The 23314-nt window shown below is 41.6% G+C and overlaps 1 protein-coding gene across 1 annotated transcript in view; it reads right to left on the bottom strand.

Moving 5' to 3' along the window:
- The window catches only part of ptprn2 (protein tyrosine phosphatase receptor type N2), a gene marked incomplete at its 5' end in the record, with an annotated part of 111372 nt that overhangs the window by 28424 nt on the left and 59634 nt on the right, over positions 1 to 23314 (bottom strand). Inside the window, one exon of the mRNA XM_083683847.1 lies at positions 18288 to 18352. Coding sequence (XP_083539973.1) covers positions 18288 to 18352 — 65 coding nt within the window. The remainder of the gene's footprint in view (positions 1 to 18287; positions 18353 to 23314) is intronic.

The following is a 23314-nucleotide window of genomic DNA, read 5'->3' as shown; positions in this document are numbered from 1 at the left end:
TGTGGACATCCACCCTTCAACCCTCACACACCAACCCCAACCCTCATCCCTGCCAAGCAGGAGGATCCACCTTGACACTCTATTTGAGTGATAACAGAAAAGAAATGCTTGACAAGATCCCATAACCAGCCACCCTACCTACTAGGGAGAGGGGAGAGGGGAGAGGGGAGAGGGGAGAGGGGAGAGGAGAGAGGCAAGAGGGGAGAGAGGAGAGGGAAGTGGGGAAAGGGGAGAGGCGAGAGGAGAGAGGGGAGAGGAGAGAGGCAAGAGGGGAGAGAGGAGAGGGAAGTGGGGAAAGGGGAGAGGCGAGAGGGGAGAGGAGAGCGGCAAGAGGGGAGAGAGGAGAGGGAAGTGGGGAAAGGGGAGAGGCGAGAGGAGAGAGGGGAGAGGCGAGAGAGTGGCCAAGGAGAGAGTGACTCCAACACCAGTTTTTTTACAGGAACTCAGCACAATGGCCAAATTTTCACACATTACAACCATTACACGCTGCACACTAGATTTCACGACTCATGTCACATCCTCTGCCAGCATTGAAAGAGTGGCCCTCACTAACGGTTAGCACGCCAGGTAGCTCTAATTCATCCCTATAGAACTCTAGAGGATCTTGTCACAGATAATAGGTGTTGAAGTCACAGTCATGGTCAAACAGAGTGGCATAAATGCCAGTGAAATGTGTACAGTATGTATGTACTTATGTATGTACTCTTACATAATACAGTGACATCATAAAACAAAAGCATTTCAAAGATTTAACTCAACAGTGATGACAGACTCATTCTGTGACAGTTCTATCTCACACATGCTGTATAATCACTGTGGTAAGTCCAACAGGCTTATCTCCCCTCCTCCCAGCTGTCCCTCTGTTTGTCTCTATGACACATTTCTCATTTCTCATAAAAACTGAAAAAGCTGAGACAATGTTTAAACAGGGAGTAGGAAGTACAATATACTTCACAGTGTTGGAGAGAGAGGGGAAGGGAATGTTAAACAAATGTCAGGATCAAGTGCACTACCTGAGATAGCAGTACAAAGACATCCAGTGTCAACACAGCCATGACAGTTGTGTGTGTATGTGCTTGCGTGCATGTGTGCATGTGTGTTTGTCTATGGGTATGTATGTATGTGTGTGCGTGCGTGCGTGTGTGTGTGTGTGTGCGTGTGTAATGTTTACTGTACTGTATGTGTCTGTCTACTGACAGAGACTCAGCGGTGAAACCTCAGGCCTTGTAATATATTTGAGTAAACAGGAGATAAAGGTGGGCAGTGGAGGGAGGAGGGCTGATGAAAGGCCTGGTGAAAGTGGTGGTCCACATCCCAACCCTGGTATAATGAGATCAGATTAGCCTAATGCATTTACACTGCCACTGCATCACAATACCTCGCTTAGTACCTACCTACCAGAGACAAACCATTCATATGTATACATTCACAGCTTTATTGTGCATACATGTGTACTAATTCCAAAACCGTACAATTCTGCAAGGACATCTTTGAAATGGGGTGTAATAAATAATTCATAAAATATCTGTATTTAAGGGGAAGGTGTTGGAGGAGAATAATTTTCTCTAATGCCGAGAATGATTTGTGTGAAACAAAAGACTTTGGGGGCTGTTTTTTTTTTTTTATCAGATACTCCAGATGTTATTGTTGTTGCTGCTGCAGTATTACAAGACTGGGGGGAAAAACATTACATCTCGCCTGGGCTCCACAACCAATGATTTTCTTATGAATTTTCTTATTCTTATTGACAATGATTTATTTTCTGCTTGTTTCATCAATAACATATCTATTTATTATTTTATCCAAAAAAGAGCCATTACAAAAATGCCATTACTAGTGATCAAAGCACCCATGTAGAGAGCATGTTTGGCTGCAGCTACAATATCAGTTGTATAACTGAACTTCCTACTTAACAAGAGCAACTAGAGTGAAACAAGAGGAAAGGAACATAAACAAGGAAAGCCACCTGGATTCCTATTTTCTCTCAACATTTTCAACACACATTCACTAAACAAAAAGCCGGGAAATGCACATTTGTGAGCAAGCATCTTTCCTGATGGATAATGTTCAAAGACATAAAGGTCCATTTCTGTGTTTTGCTTCAAACATGTGAATTGCTGTGTCTCATGTTCATCCTTTGCTCGGAAAGAACCTATTCAAACCAAAGTGTGTCAACCATGTAATTCTGGTGTTCTCCCCAGATTAGCTTGTTCAAATAAGCCTCTTCCTTGTGTGAATCCCAGCCCAGGCATCCAAGCCCATGCCAAGTGGTTCAAAGCTGTAAACATGCTGTTGATCAAGGTAAATGCTATGCCTGTCATCTAGCCTATATTTACAGCAGGGTAGCAACCCACACACATTCACAACAATGTCTGCTCCAAAAGAGAAAAAGCCTGGTGGCGGCATAGCTGGCAGTATAATATATTCCACATCTGGAGAGGAAAATGGGGTTAGACTGGGAAAACTGATGTGGATGGATTGGCGTATGAAGATGTGGATGGATTGATACAGGACATGCTTATGGTTCTGTTAAAGTTCTAAGTCTGTGGCATTGTATGTTCTGTATATACTGTGTGTGTGTGTGTGTGTGTGTGTGTGTGTGTGTGTGGGTGGGTGGGTGGGTGGGTGTGTGTGTGGGTGTGTGTGGGTGTGTGTGTATGTGTGTGTGTGTGTGTGTATGTGTGTAGGGGAGGGGGGGAGAGATGGAACAAATGTACAATGTATGTCTTCATGTTCAAAGATGGGATGGCAGAGTTGAAAATGGTAAAAGACCCAAGGCTCTGAGAAGAATGTGTAACCTAGAAAAGACAACCTGCGCTTCATCCGCAGCAGACCTACAGTAAAAGTAAGGAGGTGCTCAATAATATATTTTGTATATATATTTTAATATATATATTTTTAAAGATCTACACTGCACTCATAATCTATACGTATCAAACAGGATTGTATGAGGTTTTATCATTTGCTGTAACATGAGGTGAGTCATTGCTAATTCAAAGTAGATTAATTTTCATACTTCTAACATTAGGAATGTTTCCATGTTACAGTCAAATCCCAGCGAAACGCTAAAAACAATTACTCTAAGTAGCACTTACAAATGAACAATTAAAGTTAAGTCAACAACCATCAGCAGAGGTGTTTGCATTGTTACCATGTGTCAACTCAAATTAAGCTCTGATTGCATTCTGGGGGAAACGAGAAGACTTATTTCAGAGATGTAATGAGATTTCTATAAAGCTAGAGTGTGAATATTATGATAGTGAAAGCTCAAATTCAATATCGTACTCAGAGCAAATGCACACGTACAAAATGCAATTTACCAAAGTTCACAAAGGAAACACTATCCAATCATAAATGCCTTTGAGTGTGTAATACTGTACATCACTATAAGAGAATAGAAAAGAACCCTGTTGAAAACAAAATTGTTGGACACATGTCCACAATCCCCCAAAAATGACAAAACAAAATGGTGTATCTCTTAGTTAAAATTCACACTTATGTTTTTACAATTGTGTTCTCAGCTAGGTTCTTATCTCAATCAGAGGTAAAAAAAAAAATGAAAACTGCAATTAATTTTGAAGGCATGAAACAATTAGACAATATATCAAGTCACACATGAGTGATGCCAGGGATATATGCACTGTGGAATAGCAGGGGAGCTGTGAGGTAGCTAGCATTCATAATTGAAACCCCCATCACAAGAGACTTACTAGGCTGTAAGGCTCTGATACTGTGTATGACAGCAGAGGGACAAAGAGATCTGCTCAGAGGACGGCTCACAATGACTTATTGGGTTCAATAAGACGTCTCCTTTCTATTCACTGTGCGAAAATATACTGGTTCATTTGAGGCCGTGTAACCTTGGCACTTTGGGTTCATGTGTTAAATTACTTTTAATGTTTCATAATTCTACAAGCGCTTTGGCACCGTACTGTATGTGTTCAGGCGTTGGTTCTCATCCAAATGAAAATGATTGAGAGAAACTGAAGAGTGAGTGACTTGGTTAGATTTGCTGTGGACTAGGTCATCATGGGTATACAGTAGTACTCTTACAGGGGCTTGACAGGTTATCAGATCATATCCTTAGATCATTATAATTCAATTCTAACCGAAAGAGGAGTATACAGCAAATGGTTACATGCTACATCTGAACTCCTTGCACCACATTGAGCCCACTTGCAAATGCACAAGATGAAGAGTTCCATCAGCTAGTGTGTATGTCAACATAAATGTGACACTACTCGGGGTTGGGGATGGTGGAGTAGGGTCATATACAATTAAATGCATACAGTCATGGCCGCATACATTCTCATCAGCATCTTCATTAAATGGAACTGGTGGGAGCAGTCGCCTCCCCTTGCCCCTGTCATTGCCATGACAACGCCTTCCCGGCAAGTGTCTATGGATGAGGTGTGTGTGTGAGTACATGTATGGTGGGGTGAGTAGTGGTAGCTGGACACATGCCTTACCTCTTCTCCCTCCTCTCCCCCTCTCTCTCTCTTGCGGAGGGGGTCGTGTGGCAAGCATCCCGGATTCTTGATCCGTCCCCCTGCGATCTCACTTGACAGGCGGATGCGGTGTCTGGACTGAAGGCAATCACTCTGATTTTACTGTTTAATTACCGCTAATCTGAGAAGCCGCGGCCCATGCTAATGAAGCCACACCAATCAGCTGGGGAGACACAGGGGCCTCCGCGTCGCCCCGCGCCACCGTGCCTACACTCTGCCGACATCGTGTCTGTGCTATCTGTGTCTCACGCAGCTTTAAAAGACTAGTCTGCCCTGGAGCCAAAGCAGCGCTGCTTGTCTAAAAACCTCAGTGAATTCATGATGAGGCTCGTTCTACAGCATCAGGCACACCAGGCTGTTTTGTTTTCCCATCTCGGTGCCCGCCTCCTCCAACAACACGATGTATAGATGATCAAACATTCTGAAGGCAAAATTAATTATGATTTATGTCAGACTTTCTATGGCACTGTAACATAATCACATGTTGAGCAACTCATTATTGTAAATGCATATAATCAATCTTGCCTATTTGCTCTTATAAATGTAATTATACCGTAGGCCTGTTTGTAAGTCTATAATGAAGAATATGTGTGATGAAACATGATTGCTTATGTGTTCTTTTGTGCATGTGGTTACGAATGTGTGTGCTCGTTTTTTTCTCTAAATGTTTTTCAAACTATGCATCTATGTGACAGTACATGTCGGTGCATATATAATATAAAGTTATATTTGTATGTGAAGCACATGTGCATTCTGTATCTGTGATAGTTTGTGCTTGTGCCCAGTTTGTGCCTATATGTGATTGCATACTTATGTGTCTGCATGTGTCTCCCTTACCATGTGTTCCTGTTTATGTATACTGTAGGTGTGTCTGTGAATATGTGCAGTATATTAATAAGTGTATGAAATCCCAACTCTTCTGTATTTCTTCAGTTTACTGCATAATGTCTGGAGTTAGTATGGATTAACTCTATGTCACCATGTCATCAAAAATGTTCAAGGTCAAAAGCACATGGGCTTACAGAGGCCAACATTTCAGCCACTGTATTCTTTCTCTCACTGATCTGCCTCTGAGGTATTATTGACATCATACTGGACAATCTACAGTATGACTCTTTACCATCTCTGATGTAAAGCATGTAGCATCCCCTGAAACAAACAAACATCAACACTTCACTCTTTGATCAATCTCTAGGTTTTACTGTAATCACTCCTAATCAGAGGAAGATTTGTCATGACAGCTTAAAAGCTTGGAATGGAGAGTAGTTTTTTTTTTTCCAGGGGTAATTGCGTGTGGCATTTGAATGCAAAATGTCATGTCATAGATGACGTACCTAAAGGCCATTTTGGTACAGTATGTGTAGGTAGAAACATTCAGTACAGTACCTACAGTATGCAGGAGTTATACAATAACATGCTTGAAAAACTGCTCTATTCACAATTAGTCCAAACAAACTATGCGTTTGACTTCACAATTAGGGTGGAATCCTAACTCGAGATCCATCCACATAACTCATTTGTGTAAATCTTGCATTGACGACAATGGGAAATTTGCGCGATGTTTCGACTTTAGAGTGTGGATCTCGAGTTAGGATTCCATCCTTAGTCCCTACTTTCCTGATAAAAGACCGTCATTGAACCTGTTTTCATAGCAATGAGAGAAACAAAACATTGCTTTCATGATCAAATCATGAAAACTTACAAACTTACAAAGTATCATCCATACAGTTGGCCTATCCTCTAGTGCACTCTCTTGGCTTGAGCAGAGACAACACAATGTAATTTAATTGTACTTCATCACTAAGGGCGAAAATTATTCATCAGTGAAATACAAAGTCAAAGTCATCACATGAAGGGGCATTAAAACTCATACAACACGCCATTTGCCCTTCTGAAGATGGACGAAACCAGCAATCATAGCAAGATTTGTCATTACAGTCAATTAAAGTCAATACAAGTTGATACAACAGATGATTACATTTCATTTGCTGTGGAAGGGAAGTGTGTTCTGTACAGTGCATTATCTGGGCAACAAATCAATTGACTTCCTTAGCCACAAGTCTAAAATGCTTTAATCTGTGAGAAGAAAAAAAAAAAAAAGATTCATTGGCGTTAAATTAAGTTTGTAATTTACCTAGAGCAACATCCAGAACCTAGAATAAAATGTTAATCAATATCAAGCAAAGGGATTAAAACCCCCACCTCATTACCTCTGCAGTCTCATGGCCTTTGTACTGTGTGCTTATATATTATGCATGTATTGATTAACGGAATGACTATCCCAACCTATGCCTATTTCAGTGCACAGAATCGCAGGTACTTGCCAATACTTAGTTTTATTTATAAAGCTATAGGAATGGACAATGTTTCAAGTCTACAGTACACACTCCACTTAAATAGAGCCATTTAGAAATGTAAAAACTTATTTCATTTCTTTAGGCTAGCTAGAAGCAAAATCCTTCTCAATCAGGGTTGGGTATATTAATTTCATACTTCAATATTTATTTTCTTGACTATATTGGATAGTGTAAAAAATATATTTACCATTCAATATTTCAAGCCAGCAATATTAGGCCATAGTGTAGAAATTACAGTCGCTCCGCCTGAATAAAGCTATTTAGAAATCGAGACTGATCGTTTGTTTCTTTACTTAAGAAGCAAATTCACATTGAGCGGGGTATGTAATTAGCCTACTTCAAAACAATCCTTTGGGCGTATTTCAAGCCATGGCGTTGACAAATGAAACCAATTAGCAGTATGCAGCTTATTTTTACACAATTGCACAATTTTACACATTTTTAAACGTACAAAACATACGAAACTTGTGCCAATATTTCAATCCACGAAAGTGTGCAAATATCAGTCGCTTCACTTAATACAAATAAACCAAATAAACCCAAGGGAAGAAACTAAATGGCAGCTAAATGGCATATACATATACATAGATAGAAAACATGAAGGGGAAAAATATTTAGCGGTGTTTTGACAGGCGCGAAACGTCAACTTAAAGCCTACAAGAAACAAATTCCGCTAAATAACTTTTTTAGACCTATTAAACAGTGAAAACATGTCATAAGATAAGATTTGTCTATAGAAATGGGAGTACAAATAATTGAATATTAGGCTACTCCTTATACGTAACCTACTAAGTAATAGGCTTGCTACTTTCATTAGCTTCTAATTTATGAATTTTCATATTTGAGAAGGCTATTCATTTTTGGCTTGCTTTATCCTAATCAGTCATATACATTCTGAATACACACTGTAAAATGTGATACAGTGTTAGTGTTTGGAAAGAAAGCTGGACATGACCACATTCTCTGTCAACTGTATTGATTAGGCCTACAATGTACTGTATATGCATTTGACTTTGGTGCATTTCCCTTGAATGCAGGTTAGGCTACAGTGATCTTGCATTGTAGCCTACTCATCCAATCTGTTCAGGCTTCATTTCACAATTTTAACCATCGCTCGAATACTGTAGTCCTTCGCTGAGTGGTTTTGCCTGTGGATACCCACGCTCATGAAGGCCCAAACTGTAATCTTTGAATGTCGAAATGGGGCACGCGGTAATAGGCCACACATAAACCACTACACGGTTTGCATAGCAGAGGTGACACCACTTCAGAGACATGCGTTTCTTAATACTGTAATGACCCTGTACAAGGCCCCTTAGCAGCTCCGCCATGGGAGTTATATCTCTTGGTGTTGTAGCTAGCGCCGACGGTTTGTAAGCAGAAGGTTGTGAGTTCGATACCCACTTAGATCAAGCTACTCTACCCCGCCGTTTGCTACACTGGTGTCAGAAGTGGGAAGGCGCCCGTGAGGCCATCGGAGAGGCGTGTCCACGAGAGACACTTGGTATGAAGCGTGATGGCACGCTCTCCCGAACGGAGGGGATAGTGTAACGACCCTGTGTAACGACCCTGTGTAGCGACCCTGTGTAACGACCCTGTGTAACGACCCTGTGTAACGACCCTGTGTAACGACCCTGTGTAGCGACCCTGTGTAACGACCCTGTGTAGCGACCCTGTGTAACGACCCTGTGTAACGACCCTGTGTAAGGCCCGTTAGCAGCTCCGCCAAGGGAGATAGCTCTCTTGGTGTTGTAGCTAGCACGGCCGGTTTGTAAGCAGAAGGTTGTGAGTTTGATACCCGCTTAGAGCAAGCTACTCTACCCTGCTGATCTCTACAAAACATTATGTTTCATGTTGTTGCATTATAATTGTCTTTTACTGCCATTACCTTTATTTCTACCATTGATTAATGACTGGGGAACAATAGTTCTCAGGTATTACAGAATATATAAATAATAGGCTTATAGCATTCCACCATTGAAGCCCAGTGTATGTTTTTGGTCATTGAGTCATGTTATATAATACATACAGTATAATTTTTATCAGCGAGGTATAATGACTGCAAAAGAATTATACTGGGCTGAACCTTCACAGAAAAATATGACCAGTGGTGTTTCGTCATTCTGGGTGACCCTTGTCCTATAATTGTATCTTCATATCCTTTTATCCTTTTTAAATCTTTGGGTAATGAAACATTCACAGCTGTGCTTTAGTTTATTTTCCTTGAGTATGGAAGCTCTGAAATGAGATTTGCTGTTTTTCACAGCTGGCTGGCTGGCTGGCTCAGTGCTACTGTTTTCTATGGTAGTGGGGCCAGTTATGTTCGGCCCCTCTCTGTCAATGATATGCTATGAGTGGGGAAAATGGTTGTGCGCATGCTCAAAGTATGCTTCTCCGTTGAGTCAAAGGCAAGCTCAAGGGGCCAAGCTCCACCGGCCGCATGGTCCCTTGTGGTTCAAAAAGGTGCTGCAACCAGAGAAAGACAAAATGCCTGGAGTTTATGTAGTATCACCAACGGTTCAGCTAGCTAGCTGGCTAGCAGGCAAATCCGGATATCTGTCCTCTACATCCGTTCGTTTGACCTTGTAAGGCAAATCATCAAATTATATTTGACAACATCACAACCACAAATATCACCAGTCATCATGAATGAGGTGGACTATTTACTCACCATTCACTTCAGCACTTTGGAAGAGAAAATTCATATTAAGCGTCTAGGGGCACACAAGCCTATGGATTTAATTATAACTCGCAGTTTCAACCGCGAGTGGTTTCAGAGGAAAACATGGCTAAGAGCAAGAAAGCCCTTTTTTGCTATCCGTGCCTTCTTTTTGATGACGAGAGCATTTGGTCCAAATCAGGATTCAAGGACTTACAGCATTTGTCTGAAAGGCTGTCCAAACATGAGGCTTGTGGATCTCATGTGGACAGTGCAATTAAACTGGGTTTAATGGGGAACACCAACGTTGTTGCTCAGCTTGACAGCGCATAGCGATGCAACATTGAGCGCCACCAAGAAACTGAGAAGAATAGGTACGTGCTGGGTGTGCTTTGTTTTAACTTATGTGTGTACTTCGCTGATAAGCTTTGTATTGCTGTGTGCTGTATAGGCCTAATATGTGGTCCTGCAAGCCACTTTTTGGGAGGCTACACTGTTGTAATGCTAGGTAGCTCGTTGATGAGCTGCTGTTGCAGACGGCTGGTTGAGCTACACTGTTGAATAGCCAGCTTGTTGATGAGCTACACTGTTGCCTGAGGCGGCTTGTTTATTGTTTAGATGTCTACCGCATCTTTACTATTGCTTTCCCGCAGGGTCTGCTGCGTGCAAAGGGGTCTGCTGGACTGGCAAAAGTAGTCACATAGCAAGTGGTCATAGCTAAACAGAAAGGTAACATGTTGGAAATAGAATGATTGCGCCCACGAGGAAGAGTTCAACATATTTCTTAATCTTAAAATATATTCTGTGAATAGTCTATGTCTTGAGTAGGCTATATCCTACGGGTGATGTGTTTTGCTTGACTGTGGTTCTACTGGCGTGTATCTGAGAATTTTGGACAGTGGCCCCACTGTCCAAAGTTTTTGGGGTTTTGGGGTTAAAAATGCCACTGAATATGACACAATAGGGAACAGTCATGCTGTTCACAGAGGAAACTGCACACAGCCCTGTGCTATCCACCCCCAGGATATGACATCGTCCTTGTGTTTCCCATTGTTTTTTTTGTTTTTGTCAAAATGGGCTCTTACCGCATCTGTTGCCCATGGGAGTCAGCCAGCACCATCACAACCATCGCCACCATCAAACACTCACCACACTGCTCTCACAGCTAGCTACTCTTCTCTCAGTTAGCCACAGACATTACTGTTTTATAAGAAATCGCTCTGCATAAGGTTTTCTCCTACATTAACTCCAATTAATAGCAAACCATTGAGAGAGCAAAATTGAGTTCATAGAACCAAATGATACATTAAGTATATTGTACCATTGAATATTAAACAGGTCTAATAATCCCCTCGATAAGAGATATCTGCTAGTGAGCCAGCCTGAAGCATCCTTTTGCTCCTGTCCATGTAGACTTGCCAGATGTATGCATGATAAATGGCAGAGGGTGATTCTCTCTGGTTGGTGGAGCCGGGAGCGGCTAACCTGCCCACATCCTGCCAGTCCCTTAGCATGCAGCCCATCAGGCCAAATGGCAGCCGTGTCCCCTTCAACGCTGACATTTAAACGCCAGCATCCTCTCCAGCTGTGGCCACCACAGGTGGGGCAACCTCCCCCGTTCCCCAACGCCAAGCAACACATCTCAAATGAGTGGATCAGACCACGTGTCTTCCCATAGACCAATGCGGCGCATCTGATTCATATGTAGGAGATGACACCCCTAACCACAGATTTAGTCTGATTACCCTTCCGTTGATCATAACCTTAACTAGGCTATTAGAGTGGGTTAGAGTTCGACCTACAGTACTCCAGAAGATGGAGCTGGTCCTGAGTCCTGCGTTTCTCGAGAGTGGATTAATAAGGATTGGATGATCATCACAGTCGAATATTCCAAAAACACATAAGTGGATAAATAGCATATCAAATATACAAAATACTTTCTTTCCTGTACAAACACTGTACAGCACAAGATGCTCTCAAATTTGTAAACTAAGCTACAGCACTCCTTTCAAATATCACAGCGATGCCTCTGGCTTACAACAGCAGTGAACAGAACTCAAAGGTGTGGGTGTGAATACTTAACATTGTTATGCTCTCATTAAAAAAGACAAGTCCGTCTTTACATTGGAGACCACCGTCCGATAAAGCGAGAGACAAATACCAAACCACATGGCACAGTATCAAAGGCGGCCAGTCCAAAGGTCAGGAGATGGTAAAAGGTTGCAGAGTTACGGAGCCGCTGGTTTCTCTTTCATCAGTCGGCGGCAGCTGGAGTCTCCAAAGAGGGAGATCTAAACAGGGCTGCAGGCACAGTGGGGCTGCTCCGATATGACATTTCACATCCAGATCTGCCACGGCCTTGGCATTTAAGCCACTTTTAAAACAGCCAGATTGGCCTTCTTGCACTGCTGAAATTTTTATAGGTGCCGTTTTTTTTTGTTGTAGCTTATTAATGTTTTTGTAAAGGAGATCGTTGGGTGGCTCGTTAACGTGAGAATTTACAGCCATTGCCTCATTGATCACACACACACACACACACACACATAAACACACACACACACACACACACACACACACACACACACACACATACACACACACACACACACACACACACACACACACACACACACACATAAACACACACCTCCTCACAATTTCTGGTCAACAGTTTAGAGTAGAGTAGAGCACATCCTCAGGAGAGAGCTACAGGGTGTCCCTCCTAAATTTGATGAGGCTCAAGTTGAGTGTCTCCCACTGGTACACAAACATGAAATCAACTCAAAAAAGATGCTGACATTTACATGAAAATGTGAATGTATTTCTTTCATCTGCAGACCCTTAAAAACCCTGACTTAAAAAATAACCAGTGTGGAAATATACACTTTGAAGCAGAGGATATAGCCATGGTGCTTCAAGGTCAATTTGTTAACTCAGATCATACTTATTTATTTATTTCCCTGTGCATGTCTTTTTCTTCACTCGAGTAGTAAGGGTCAGTGCAGTCTCCTTTGAAGTCCCCACTAACATTATTTGTGCTCTCTGCTCTGATAAGCTAGATTTCCTGATGGTTTCACATACAGTATATATGATAGATCAGTGTATCAGTGTTTCAGAAATGTTTCAGAAGTAAGGGCAATTTAATACCAAATATACAGTATTTGCCTGACAGGAACACCTATCAGACAATAAATGTAACAGTTTTACCTGTATGTACTACTGTAACATGCAGCAAACTAACAATATATTTAAAACAATTGAAAACAAGTGTTATTAACAAGTTTTCCCCATACAAAATATTTAAAAAAATGTTAACATCCTAATTGTGTAGAAGCAGGTCATGTGTAGGCACTTTCCTGACCACACATCAGTCTTAATCTGACACAGGCTGATTGTGATAAGGTTGTGTTTAAGAGGCACCCCAATCTCCCCCATTGTAATCTTCTTCACATTTAGCAGACACCACAAACTCATGTTCAATCAAACCCACAAATGATGTACAGTGTTGAGGCCTAACTGTGGCAGAGCAGATAACAACCACTGGAGATACTGTAGTGTTACATGTAGTTCTTTAAGAGGTGCTAGGGCACCAAGGACAAGCAGCTTGTTGTTTAGGGACTGATAAATATGTGTGTCCTCAAGGCAATCAAGAGGTGATCTCTGCAAATGCTGATAAAAGATTTCAAGGTGGAGGATATTCAAAGAGGAGGATATTTGTGGGATATGAAGGCAGCAGCTGAAATATTCTTCACATACACACACACACACACACACACACACACACACTACCTATTTGTTGATAAAAGTGCTTCATTTACAGTTGCTTAAAACTGTCAAGAAATAACTGCGAACAGAGGTTATAGAGACATTGTTATATTGTACAGTTGTTTGCACAAGATGGCAACACTCGCCAAAACGACTCCCTTGGAGAGCAACACCTACACAGTCTCACCTCAGTCTCACAGTCTCAACAAAGAACACACTTGTTAATACTTGGAAATACTTCTGCAGTCTCTCAAATATGGTTAATTATGTGTAAATATTGTAAACAAAATGTGACAGCATGATAAGCAGAAAAATATTTGGTTTTGTATGTATTTGTTTAAAAAAAACAACTAGTGTTTCAAGCTAAATGAGAACATGACGGTGTGCTTTATGCATACAGTAGATTGTATGTGTTCAGTAAATGTACACTGAAAGTAAAACATGCTGAGACTAATTCACAAAGTCAGCATACTGTAAATATGTTTCCGTTATTTTGGTCTTAGAACATTGCACATAACAGTGTCAGTCTGAGTTACAGTACCTGTTGAAATGTTTTCAAATGGTATTGCACTTATGTTCACCCTCATATTCATTACAGTGTAAGAAATTGGGAAGAAAGCCTCAAAATCCCGTTGCAGGAGGTCATCATTGCCCATGACCTTTCCCTGAGATGAGTTTTGCCTGTGCTTCCCCAGGACTTCGATTGGGGATCCCATAAGTGCTTTTTCCATTGTAAAATTGTGGCATTCCACGACATTTTCTCCTACTTGATGTATGATGGGATTATACACAAATGTTTATTTCTCCTGCATTCAGTTCCATTATGTGTCCAAGAGAAATTGAATGGAAATCCTAAAAGGTTTCGAGAGGTAATGCAATTACACCGTGAAGACCATGACAAGTAAACACAAACCTCAAACATACAAAAACATATACTGTATGCAAACCTCACTTATGTATGTGAATACCCACAGACATCCATGAGTAGTATGCAAGGATGTACCATGCATGCGCGTGCACACACACACACAGACACACACACACACACACACACACACACACACACACACACACACACACACACACACACACACACACACACTAAATCTGTGGGGAAACACAGTTGAGATCTTGGTCTGCCATATATGATTTACAATTGGTGGAATAATCAGTTGACGTGCAGCTCAGGGAATTCTGCGGTTAATGAGTGCCTCTTCACATAAGCAGTTTACAGGAGTTATCTAAAACATGAGGGTGCTGTCAAAATGTCAATGAATCTCAATTTACCCACAAACTTAATCACATGGGGACAGTCTAATACAGGCAGGCAACTGTAACCATCCAGCCCTCTCAGACTGTACTCACAAATACTTATAAAAAAGAGAGCCGGAAACTAGACAAACAAAGCATTCAGATTACATGTGTCCATGTTAAAACTATGAAAGATAGAAATATACATTTAGATTGTGTCCCATCTTTGTCGCTCAACAGACATTGTCTATACAAAGCCTTGTTTCATAGTTATCCTTTCAAAAGGATGATTACAGCATCATTACCTGGAGATAACAGGAGGGTGTGTGTGTGTGTGTGGGGGGGGGGTGACAGCATGGGGTGGGGTTGGGTGGGGGGGCTTGTCTGTCTGTCAGGACAACTCCCCATGGCATCACTGCTTACTGGGGCGTCTGGCCGAGTCCGAGACACCCTCCCTCAGAAAATCCCCCCGCCTTCTTTAGAGCCCCTGCTGGTAACCAGCCATGCTGTGTCTACAGCTGCAAGCAAACACAAACCTTTAGAGCCACATCTGCGGCTCCAGCCCAATCACTGCAGATGCACAGTGACTCACTGGCCCCTACTGAACAAGAACGGAGAGTAGAGGAGGATGTGCAGTCACAGAACTCTGTGTGCCTTTTGGAAAGGGCTTATTTAATAACATAGCCTATGTACATTTGTGTTCTCATTGGGATTTTCATTTACTGTACTGTACCTGACCTGTACCCAAAACACTGATGATAGATTGAGATGAAGCTACCCCCCCCCCCCCGCCCCATTCCCCCAGTTCCCTCTTTGGTAACACTTTATAATAACGGAAGTGACTAACAAAATACTCAGCCATATGATTTGTTAAAGAGTGTGCATTTAGCCGACGAGTAGCAAAACAGGGACACATTTGAAGGAAAATGAGTTTTAGAAAATCTATAGAGGAGCATATATTGCCACGTCTATTGATTTGTTTCCCTTCACCACACCGTGACATTTGCTTATCTTGGTCAACATCTTCTGATATCGACGTCTGTGGTATCTGGACATCTTCCTAAGCTCTTTTGTCATTTGTCTCCTTTTAAACAAAGACTGGGTGAGAGTACAGTGAGAGAGAGAGACTGTTGAAGCTTTCCTCTCAATAGTTTTAATGACAACAGGTTGTTGGTTCCATGCAAGAGTGGGCACGTTAAGACCACCATACTGTTTGCAGGCCCGTGACACGGGTGGAGGAATCTGATTCATCCGACTTGATTGGATCCCTCAGGACAGGGGTTCAGCCCCTTCTCAGCTAACTGGCAATGTCTTTATTTTATTTGTTTACAACTGTACTCATTTATTCAGTTATTTAATTGAACCAGGGGACCATTCTCATGTGTGCTTTGCATGTTAATGCGTACTGACCCATGCCATGACACCCAGTTGAGATACTTACTCATAACAAAACCTTGGTCATCCTGTACTGTTACTCACCCATAGATGTGTTTGATCACATTTTAGCAAAGCATTTTGAGAGAACCTCTCCACAGGATCTCTCGTCACCACACTCTGCCACCGTTCTCACAAAATGATCATTCTCACCTCATTCAAGGGCTAAAAGCAACTGAGGTTTCTTATACAGAACACACCAGAGGGTGTGCTATATCGTGAACATCGGAATGGCTGTGATGCGTTGATAGTTCTGAACACATGAAATATCACCATAGTTAGGGACGCAGGCTGGTTGATAGTTCTGGAATATGATTGGCATGGCAACCCAGTAAACAAATCTCTACTGGGCTGGCTTATAAAATCTAGCTAGCCAGTTCGGTTTTTGAGGAGTGTAGCAGCATAATGATGACAAAACAGCCATGAATGATCTATCATTGTCATAATCCTTCCATTGGTCTAGCAACGCTCTCATTAGTGTTTAAAAAGCTACAATATCCTGAAGAGTGTTTATGGTGTATGTATACATTTTGCAAATGAAAGTCATGAGGTAGCTGTGTTGATATTGTGGATATCGGAATGGCTGGAATGCTTCTCAGCCAATCACAATGCTTGATTTGGTCAACCCGTTGTATAATATGCTATTGCCAATAGACACACTCTGAATGATTATTGGGTCTGGTTTTATGGTGCCACTCTGTAGCCCTTTACCTGTAGGGCAGTCAATACTGTGCTTCCAACACACACATTTCCACATCCTTTCCACAACCTGGCTCTGATTTCCTCCTCAAGCGGTAGAAGAGAGATCCCTCCCTCCCTCGCTCCCTCCCTCCCTCCCTCCCTCCCTGTCTCCCATGGCTCCTGCAGAGAGGCTATGATTGCTGCTAATTATCTACAAATAGGACCAATATGACAAACCACAGCCATGTGCCACTGTGGTTAAGCGCTGTCTGTGAAGATGAGGTGAAGAGAGAAAAAGAAACAGTCACCATGAAAGAAGGTTTGAGAAAGAAAGGGGGAGCAAGAAAAGAAGAGATGAGGAGAGGGGAAAGATGGAGGTATGTACTTAGATGCATATGCATAATAAAGGGCTGACCAGCAGGACAAAGAGAAACAGTGTGTAAGGATGAGAGAGACTATAGGAATGTTAAGATACAGTAATACATGATGAAGGTAGAATTGAAGTAGATAGAATGAAAATTGTGTCAGAAAGACAGCTACAGATAGAAGCGGCAGAGAAAGAGAGAGAGTAGGTATGAGAGAGCCAAGAGGACAGCGTACGAGAGATTGACCCAGGAAAATGTATGCAATGCTTGTTGCCATTGGCGACGGCAGCCCCCTGCACAGGCCATGTCCATTTAGTTCCCAGCATGCATCATGATCTCTGTGGCTCAGAGTACGATGTCTGTCTGTCTCATTCCATAGAGAAACTAATATACACATAGAGGCTAGGAGGACTATGGCACATCAATTAGCACTTGAGTAGATTCTCACCTCCACACTTGTTTGATATCATTCCTCATTCCATTCCATTATAATGAGCCCATCCTCTGATTTCTACCTCCACCAGCCTCCCCTGCCACACACATGCATATGAATATTTATTAGAAAGGGATGCACATCTCCTCTCATCTTGCTCATCTGGAGTATCCTTCTGAGCTCCTCTTAATTTGTTCTTATGAATATGTCACAGGAGCATATTGTCTGGCCCCAAAGTGACAGCAGTCAAAATAATCAGCTTATTGTTCCTTTGAGCCTCATCTGCTATTTAAAGTGTCAAAATGCATGGAGCTTTTGTCTTGTTGTTCTTTATTCGCCAAGGTAACGACCCCAAGGAGGACAGGAAATGAATACGGAAGATGTATTAAAGCCACAAATAACAGGAAATACATTTGGCATCCATTTCAGCCACAGATTGGCAGCCGCATAAAAGATGCTGTACTGTAGGAATGGAGATAATCCTAGAGAGACCTCTATCCAATCATATCAACAAACAATGCAAATAAAACTATGACCCCTATATGACCTGGGACAGTTGGAGTCAGTTCCTTTACAATGTAACAGCTAATGTTGGGGTATTGGACCTCAAGATCAACAATGACTTCAGTATTCCCTGTAGGAATGTTTCTTAGTAGGATCGGACAAGGCAATAAAATCATATAACATTCTGAACGCACGATAAAACCTCAGTTGGAGACTAAGGTTATGTATAAGTCTTACTCAGACAGAAAGCTATTGTACTGTACACCTACACACTCTGGTATAGTCAGACACATGTTCTCAAAGTCTGATGATAACTAAGACAGGACTTACATCACTGACTCCAGCCTCCAGTATCTTCACCCCCGTCTCTTTCTGCAGCTGCTCCTTCTGCTGGACTGCATGGGAGACAACATGGGAGACAGAAGCACAAGAGGTGTGTGTGAGGAATAATTGACACAATAGGAGACTTCTGACCTTCCTGTTCCTGTGGTAGAACAAGAGAGTGTGAGAGTGACACTGTGTGTGTGTGTGTGTGTGTGTGTGTGTGTGTGTGTGTGTGTGTGTGTGTGTGTGTGTGTGTGTGTGACTCAGATGCCAAACTCGTAAGTGAGTGACGAGTCAAACTCTCACTTACACCAGAGGAGCTTCTCAAAGTGATGATGGCCCAACAGTGCGACAGGATCCAGACTGAGCACAAATTAGTTCTACATACAGCGTACAATAGTCTGCTGTTACTCTGCTCTGAGGACTTGACTCTGTAGATCATGTGGCAAAATATTTTGGAGCCAAGGGGATACACACAGTAAGCCAGATAATTCTACTTATTTATAAATATGTTAATATATAATTATATGTTAAGAGCTACTGGGGACTCTAGATAATGACTTTGAGTTCATTCTCAGTACTTCAGTATTTAATAGGATCACAATATATGTTTGACCCATGAATCTATTAAATGAATCGATTCAAACACGGCATGCTATTACTAAAGCAATATCTAGCAAAGATATTGTCATGCAAATTAAAGTGAATGCAGCAGCATTGAATGTCCAATGTTTAACATCACACACTTTGTAGACTTTGTTTTCTCTGCATATCTTCCTTTTCAAACCTCACTTTGATGGAAACATATATATTGAAAAACAAAATCAAAGGGGTCTTAATAGATTATGCCAAATTATAGGATGAAAAGAAAAAATAGAGTATAATTTTAATTGAGTTTGTTAGCATGTGAATGTACCGGGAAACAGGGAAAGAAAGAAAGAGAGAGAGAAAATGAGAGAAGGTCCTTTAAATCCCATTTCCCTAGATGAAGGGTATGCAAATGACCCTGAAGAGCTGAACCCTACCTCACTCTCCAAATTCGGCAAGGGCCTGTTTAATTAGTATTTTAATCTATCCCAATGATTTCCATGCACTCTGCAATTTATGCAGCATTCCATCTAATTAAGCACGTTACTTTTACTTGAATCATTAGGAGGGCTACTTCCAGCCCTCTCTCTCTCTGCATCCCGCAAGCGTTGATCACCCTATCTTCTCATCAGCGATCACCATAGCGATGGGGACATCTTAATAACACTGTCAGGACTTATGGAAGGGTGGTTGGGGATGCGGGGGGAGGGAGAACAACCCATCGCTGATTGGTGGCCTCTCCCAATAGAACCCTTTCAGTAGGTAGTGGTAACAAAAAACTGCAAATGTATGTCTGGGTACCTTCCTAAAAATGTATCCATTGTTACCCAATACGGTGAAGCATTTTTTGTTGGTGTTTATTTCATTCGTGGAGCTAAGAGATAGCTAGTATAATATATGTTAGTATGTTATATTAGCTAACTTTGACCCTGTCGTTGACTGTTGTCACAGTTACCTGACTGTGAAGCATCAGATCATAGATCTATAGATCATAGTTCTATCTCAGTAAAGTTCTAAAATTCTCAGATGGAATTCCCTGCTTTTATTTAGTCACATTCAAAACATAAGTTTAGATATTTTCCATTAGCCTTTAAAGGTCCTGTATGTAACATCCAAGCTTTCTAAAAGCTTCCTAATGGTTGTAATGACTATGTTTAATCGTTAGCGATCAGGGAATGAGCTCCCTTGAAATAAATATTTCATTTATGAACACTGTTTTGGTCTGTAAAAAGCGCTTTCTAAAATGAAGTGTCCTACCCAACACTCGGTTTGCGTACAAACATGTTGCTACTGCTAGGGGTGTTCTAGGGGAGTGGACTCAGCGATTTTCGCCTTTCTGTCTCTGGTGGCTGCCTCTTCGAATTGTGCGCGTATGCAGAAGTCTATTTCTGGGGGTTATATTATTATTAGAGAGGATGCTGTTGTTTGGAACTTCAAACTGAATTTCACCACGGTGGCCAAAGGTTGCAGATTTCGAATAAACTTATGCCCTGCTCCTTTAACCCATGGAAGTTAACTGCGGACTAATGGGTTTGTAATGAATAAAGCTTTGCTAAATCAAGCACTTGTCAACTAGTTATCATTTCACCTGACCAACTGAAGCTAGCCACTTTGCTAGCAATCTGTAGCAATGGGAACTGTTATCATTTTGAGAGTTAAAAGAATCTTTAAAATGCCAACTAAATTTAAGCTAAATGATGAAATTCCTTGTCAGCTGTCTTGTTTATACTTTTCACAAACAACAACGACCAAAATGTATGTCGTCCGACAATAAAATGTTCATGATGTCCTTCAAACTTGTGTCGAGCACAGTCCCCCAAATGAATATAAACCAGCCTGTCACTGTCATGCTAGCCAACAAGCTTGTATCATATGATTCTCACCAGTATTTTTAATCCAAAAGTCGCGCGCATCCGTGCAGGCATCAGTTTGATGTGTACTGAGAAGGGGTAATCGTGGAGTTTCTTCGTAGCCACTGTACCTGTTCAGAGCTGGTGTTATTTAGGAGGGGGTAATGAGGGAGGTAATTAGGCCCAGCTGGGTGGGGGGCATCGGTGCGCTAGAAAGGTCACACTCAACGTTTGGTCTTAATGAGGACCCCACTGGGAGTTGAACCGCTTCACTAAGAAACAGAGAGTCAGTCAAAACTTACTCACAGCCTCAGAGATCAGCCCACACTGAAGTGCCTTCAATCTGGCTGCACTTCCAGTTTGACTGACAACCTGACATGATCTGTCTTATGGTAAAACCAGTGTTCAGTGGTCAGTGTTGATTTTGGACTGACTGCACTCGTTACATAAATTCATTGGAAACTGTAAGCATTTTTAAAAAGGTCTATAGAATTTTTGAAAACAAAAATAACTTAAAGAAATAACTAAAATAGCTCTATTCCTTGCTGTTTACGCAACCTTTATATGCTTCTCAAAATCGTCTTGACGGCCACAAACATTTAAGACAGACTGTGAAAATTGATGTCAAGTCCCATTTTCAAGTGGTTTTTCCACAGATTTTAATTAGGTATTGTCTGAGACCCCCTAATTTCATTTCTGGTATGCAGATTTCTGCTCTCCAGCTGTTCACATCATCTTTTTGGTCACGCCATCTAATTGCCCTGTGTCGTATTAAGCACAATCTCAATTTGATGAAAGTTACAGATCAAGTCTTTTTAAGCTTTTAGTATCCACACAAACCTCTAAATCTCATACCAAATGTAGCCTAGTGTTGCTTGTTACAATGTACAATCTCCAAATACCATTTCATAGGTTTCTACAGTCTAATTACCATATAATAATTTTTAAAGTAAATAACCTACTTATTTCTATGCCGTGAAATAAAGTGCTCCCAACCCATCTGTATATCTACAAACAGTAGAAGACTCTCAGTAGGACAACATTGAGGATTGGAGTGGAGAACAGGGAAGTTATTCTAACACAACTCATCAACGAGTATCCTCTTCTCCCAGACTCCAACCCTGACCGGACAAGTCGAGGTACCTGAAAGAGTTCTGGGAAAGGAGGCCATTTCAATCAGCAATATCCTTGGCCAAATCACACACTTTAACCAGGCTTGACTTCATCTGCGCCTCATCTGGATCTTTCCCCAGTGTAGTAAGCATATTGTCAAGTGACAAAAATACAGTAGAACAACAAGGACACACTACTCCTCACAGATTCTCATACAATCACTCAGCCTATTCATTATTGTTATCAACTATTACTACAGTACTTGAATTCATTTATATTATCCATACCATATGCTGGTGGAGGTCGGGCTCATTGTAATGCATAGAACAGAATGAGGAATGGTATCAAACACAACGATATCTACCTCCGATATCTACCTCCACTAGCCTCCACTGATCCATACATATATTACATATCTATTATTGTTATTATTGCTAGGAATTAAACAATTAAGTGAAATGAAACAAATCACAGTTTGTAAGGTTTGCATTTTGACATGGCACAGCGGTCCCGCGGCCAGAGTTATCATGTGATTGCAATGTCACTACTCTATGGAGGCATAGATGACAAATTGCATATTTCACGACCCTCTGATTGATCTTTTAATACTGAATATGCATCCCCATCCATCCCATCTATCTCCTCCCTCCCTCCCTCCCTCCCTCCCTCCCTCCCCCCCTCCCTCCCTCCCTCCCTCAGCTGCTCCTCAGGTCGTCTATTCACCAGATCCATCTCCTCCGTCTCTCCAACCAAACAAAATGAAAGTGTTTATTGCGGAGGAGGGCTGACACTCACGCCTCTCCACAGCCGTTAGCCTTATCAGCAGGCAATCACTCCCATATTAAAGCTGCCATCTCGCCCCTCACTTTCCTCTGCACATATGAAGGCTGTCTGTACATATCTCAGGAAGAGAGAGAGAGAGAGGGACGGGTGGAGATGGAAAGAAGGAGGGATGCATCAGATCCCAGAGACAGATGAGATGCTGCTCATTTTTCAGTCAAAATAGGAGAAGGGAATGAAAAAAGAATAATATTCTTTGGTGTCTATAGTACAGGGCTGTCATCACTGAGACGTCTGAAAATAACATCTATATGCCCCATCACATCCTTCTCATTTTACATTCTCTTTAACATGCTGCTGCTTATGAAAATACAAAATAGGTAACAAAATTGCTGTGGCCTTCACATGGATGATGTTACATCTTAATCTGTTTACGTCTCAGCAGTAGGTCTGTGACCATGTTGAGTATGATGAACATGTTTCACCATTTCCATAATTTTCTGCGACAATCACTGACTGACGCATTGCATCGAAATCCAGTGTGGTGCACAACAAAATGACTTTCATGTGAACCCCCAAATTCAAAGCTGTAGCTGCTACAGTACACACACACACACACACACACACACACACACACACACACACACACACACACACACACAAACGCAAACGCAAACACAGAGCCATCTATCCCCAGACAAT

Source organism: Argentina silus (genome assembly GCF_951799395.1).
Source record: "Argentina silus genome assembly, chromosome: 1".
Classification (NCBI taxonomy): domain Eukaryota; kingdom Metazoa; phylum Chordata; class Actinopteri; order Argentiniformes; family Argentinidae; genus Argentina; species Argentina silus.
This window is presented reverse-complemented; position numbering and strand designations above follow the sequence as displayed.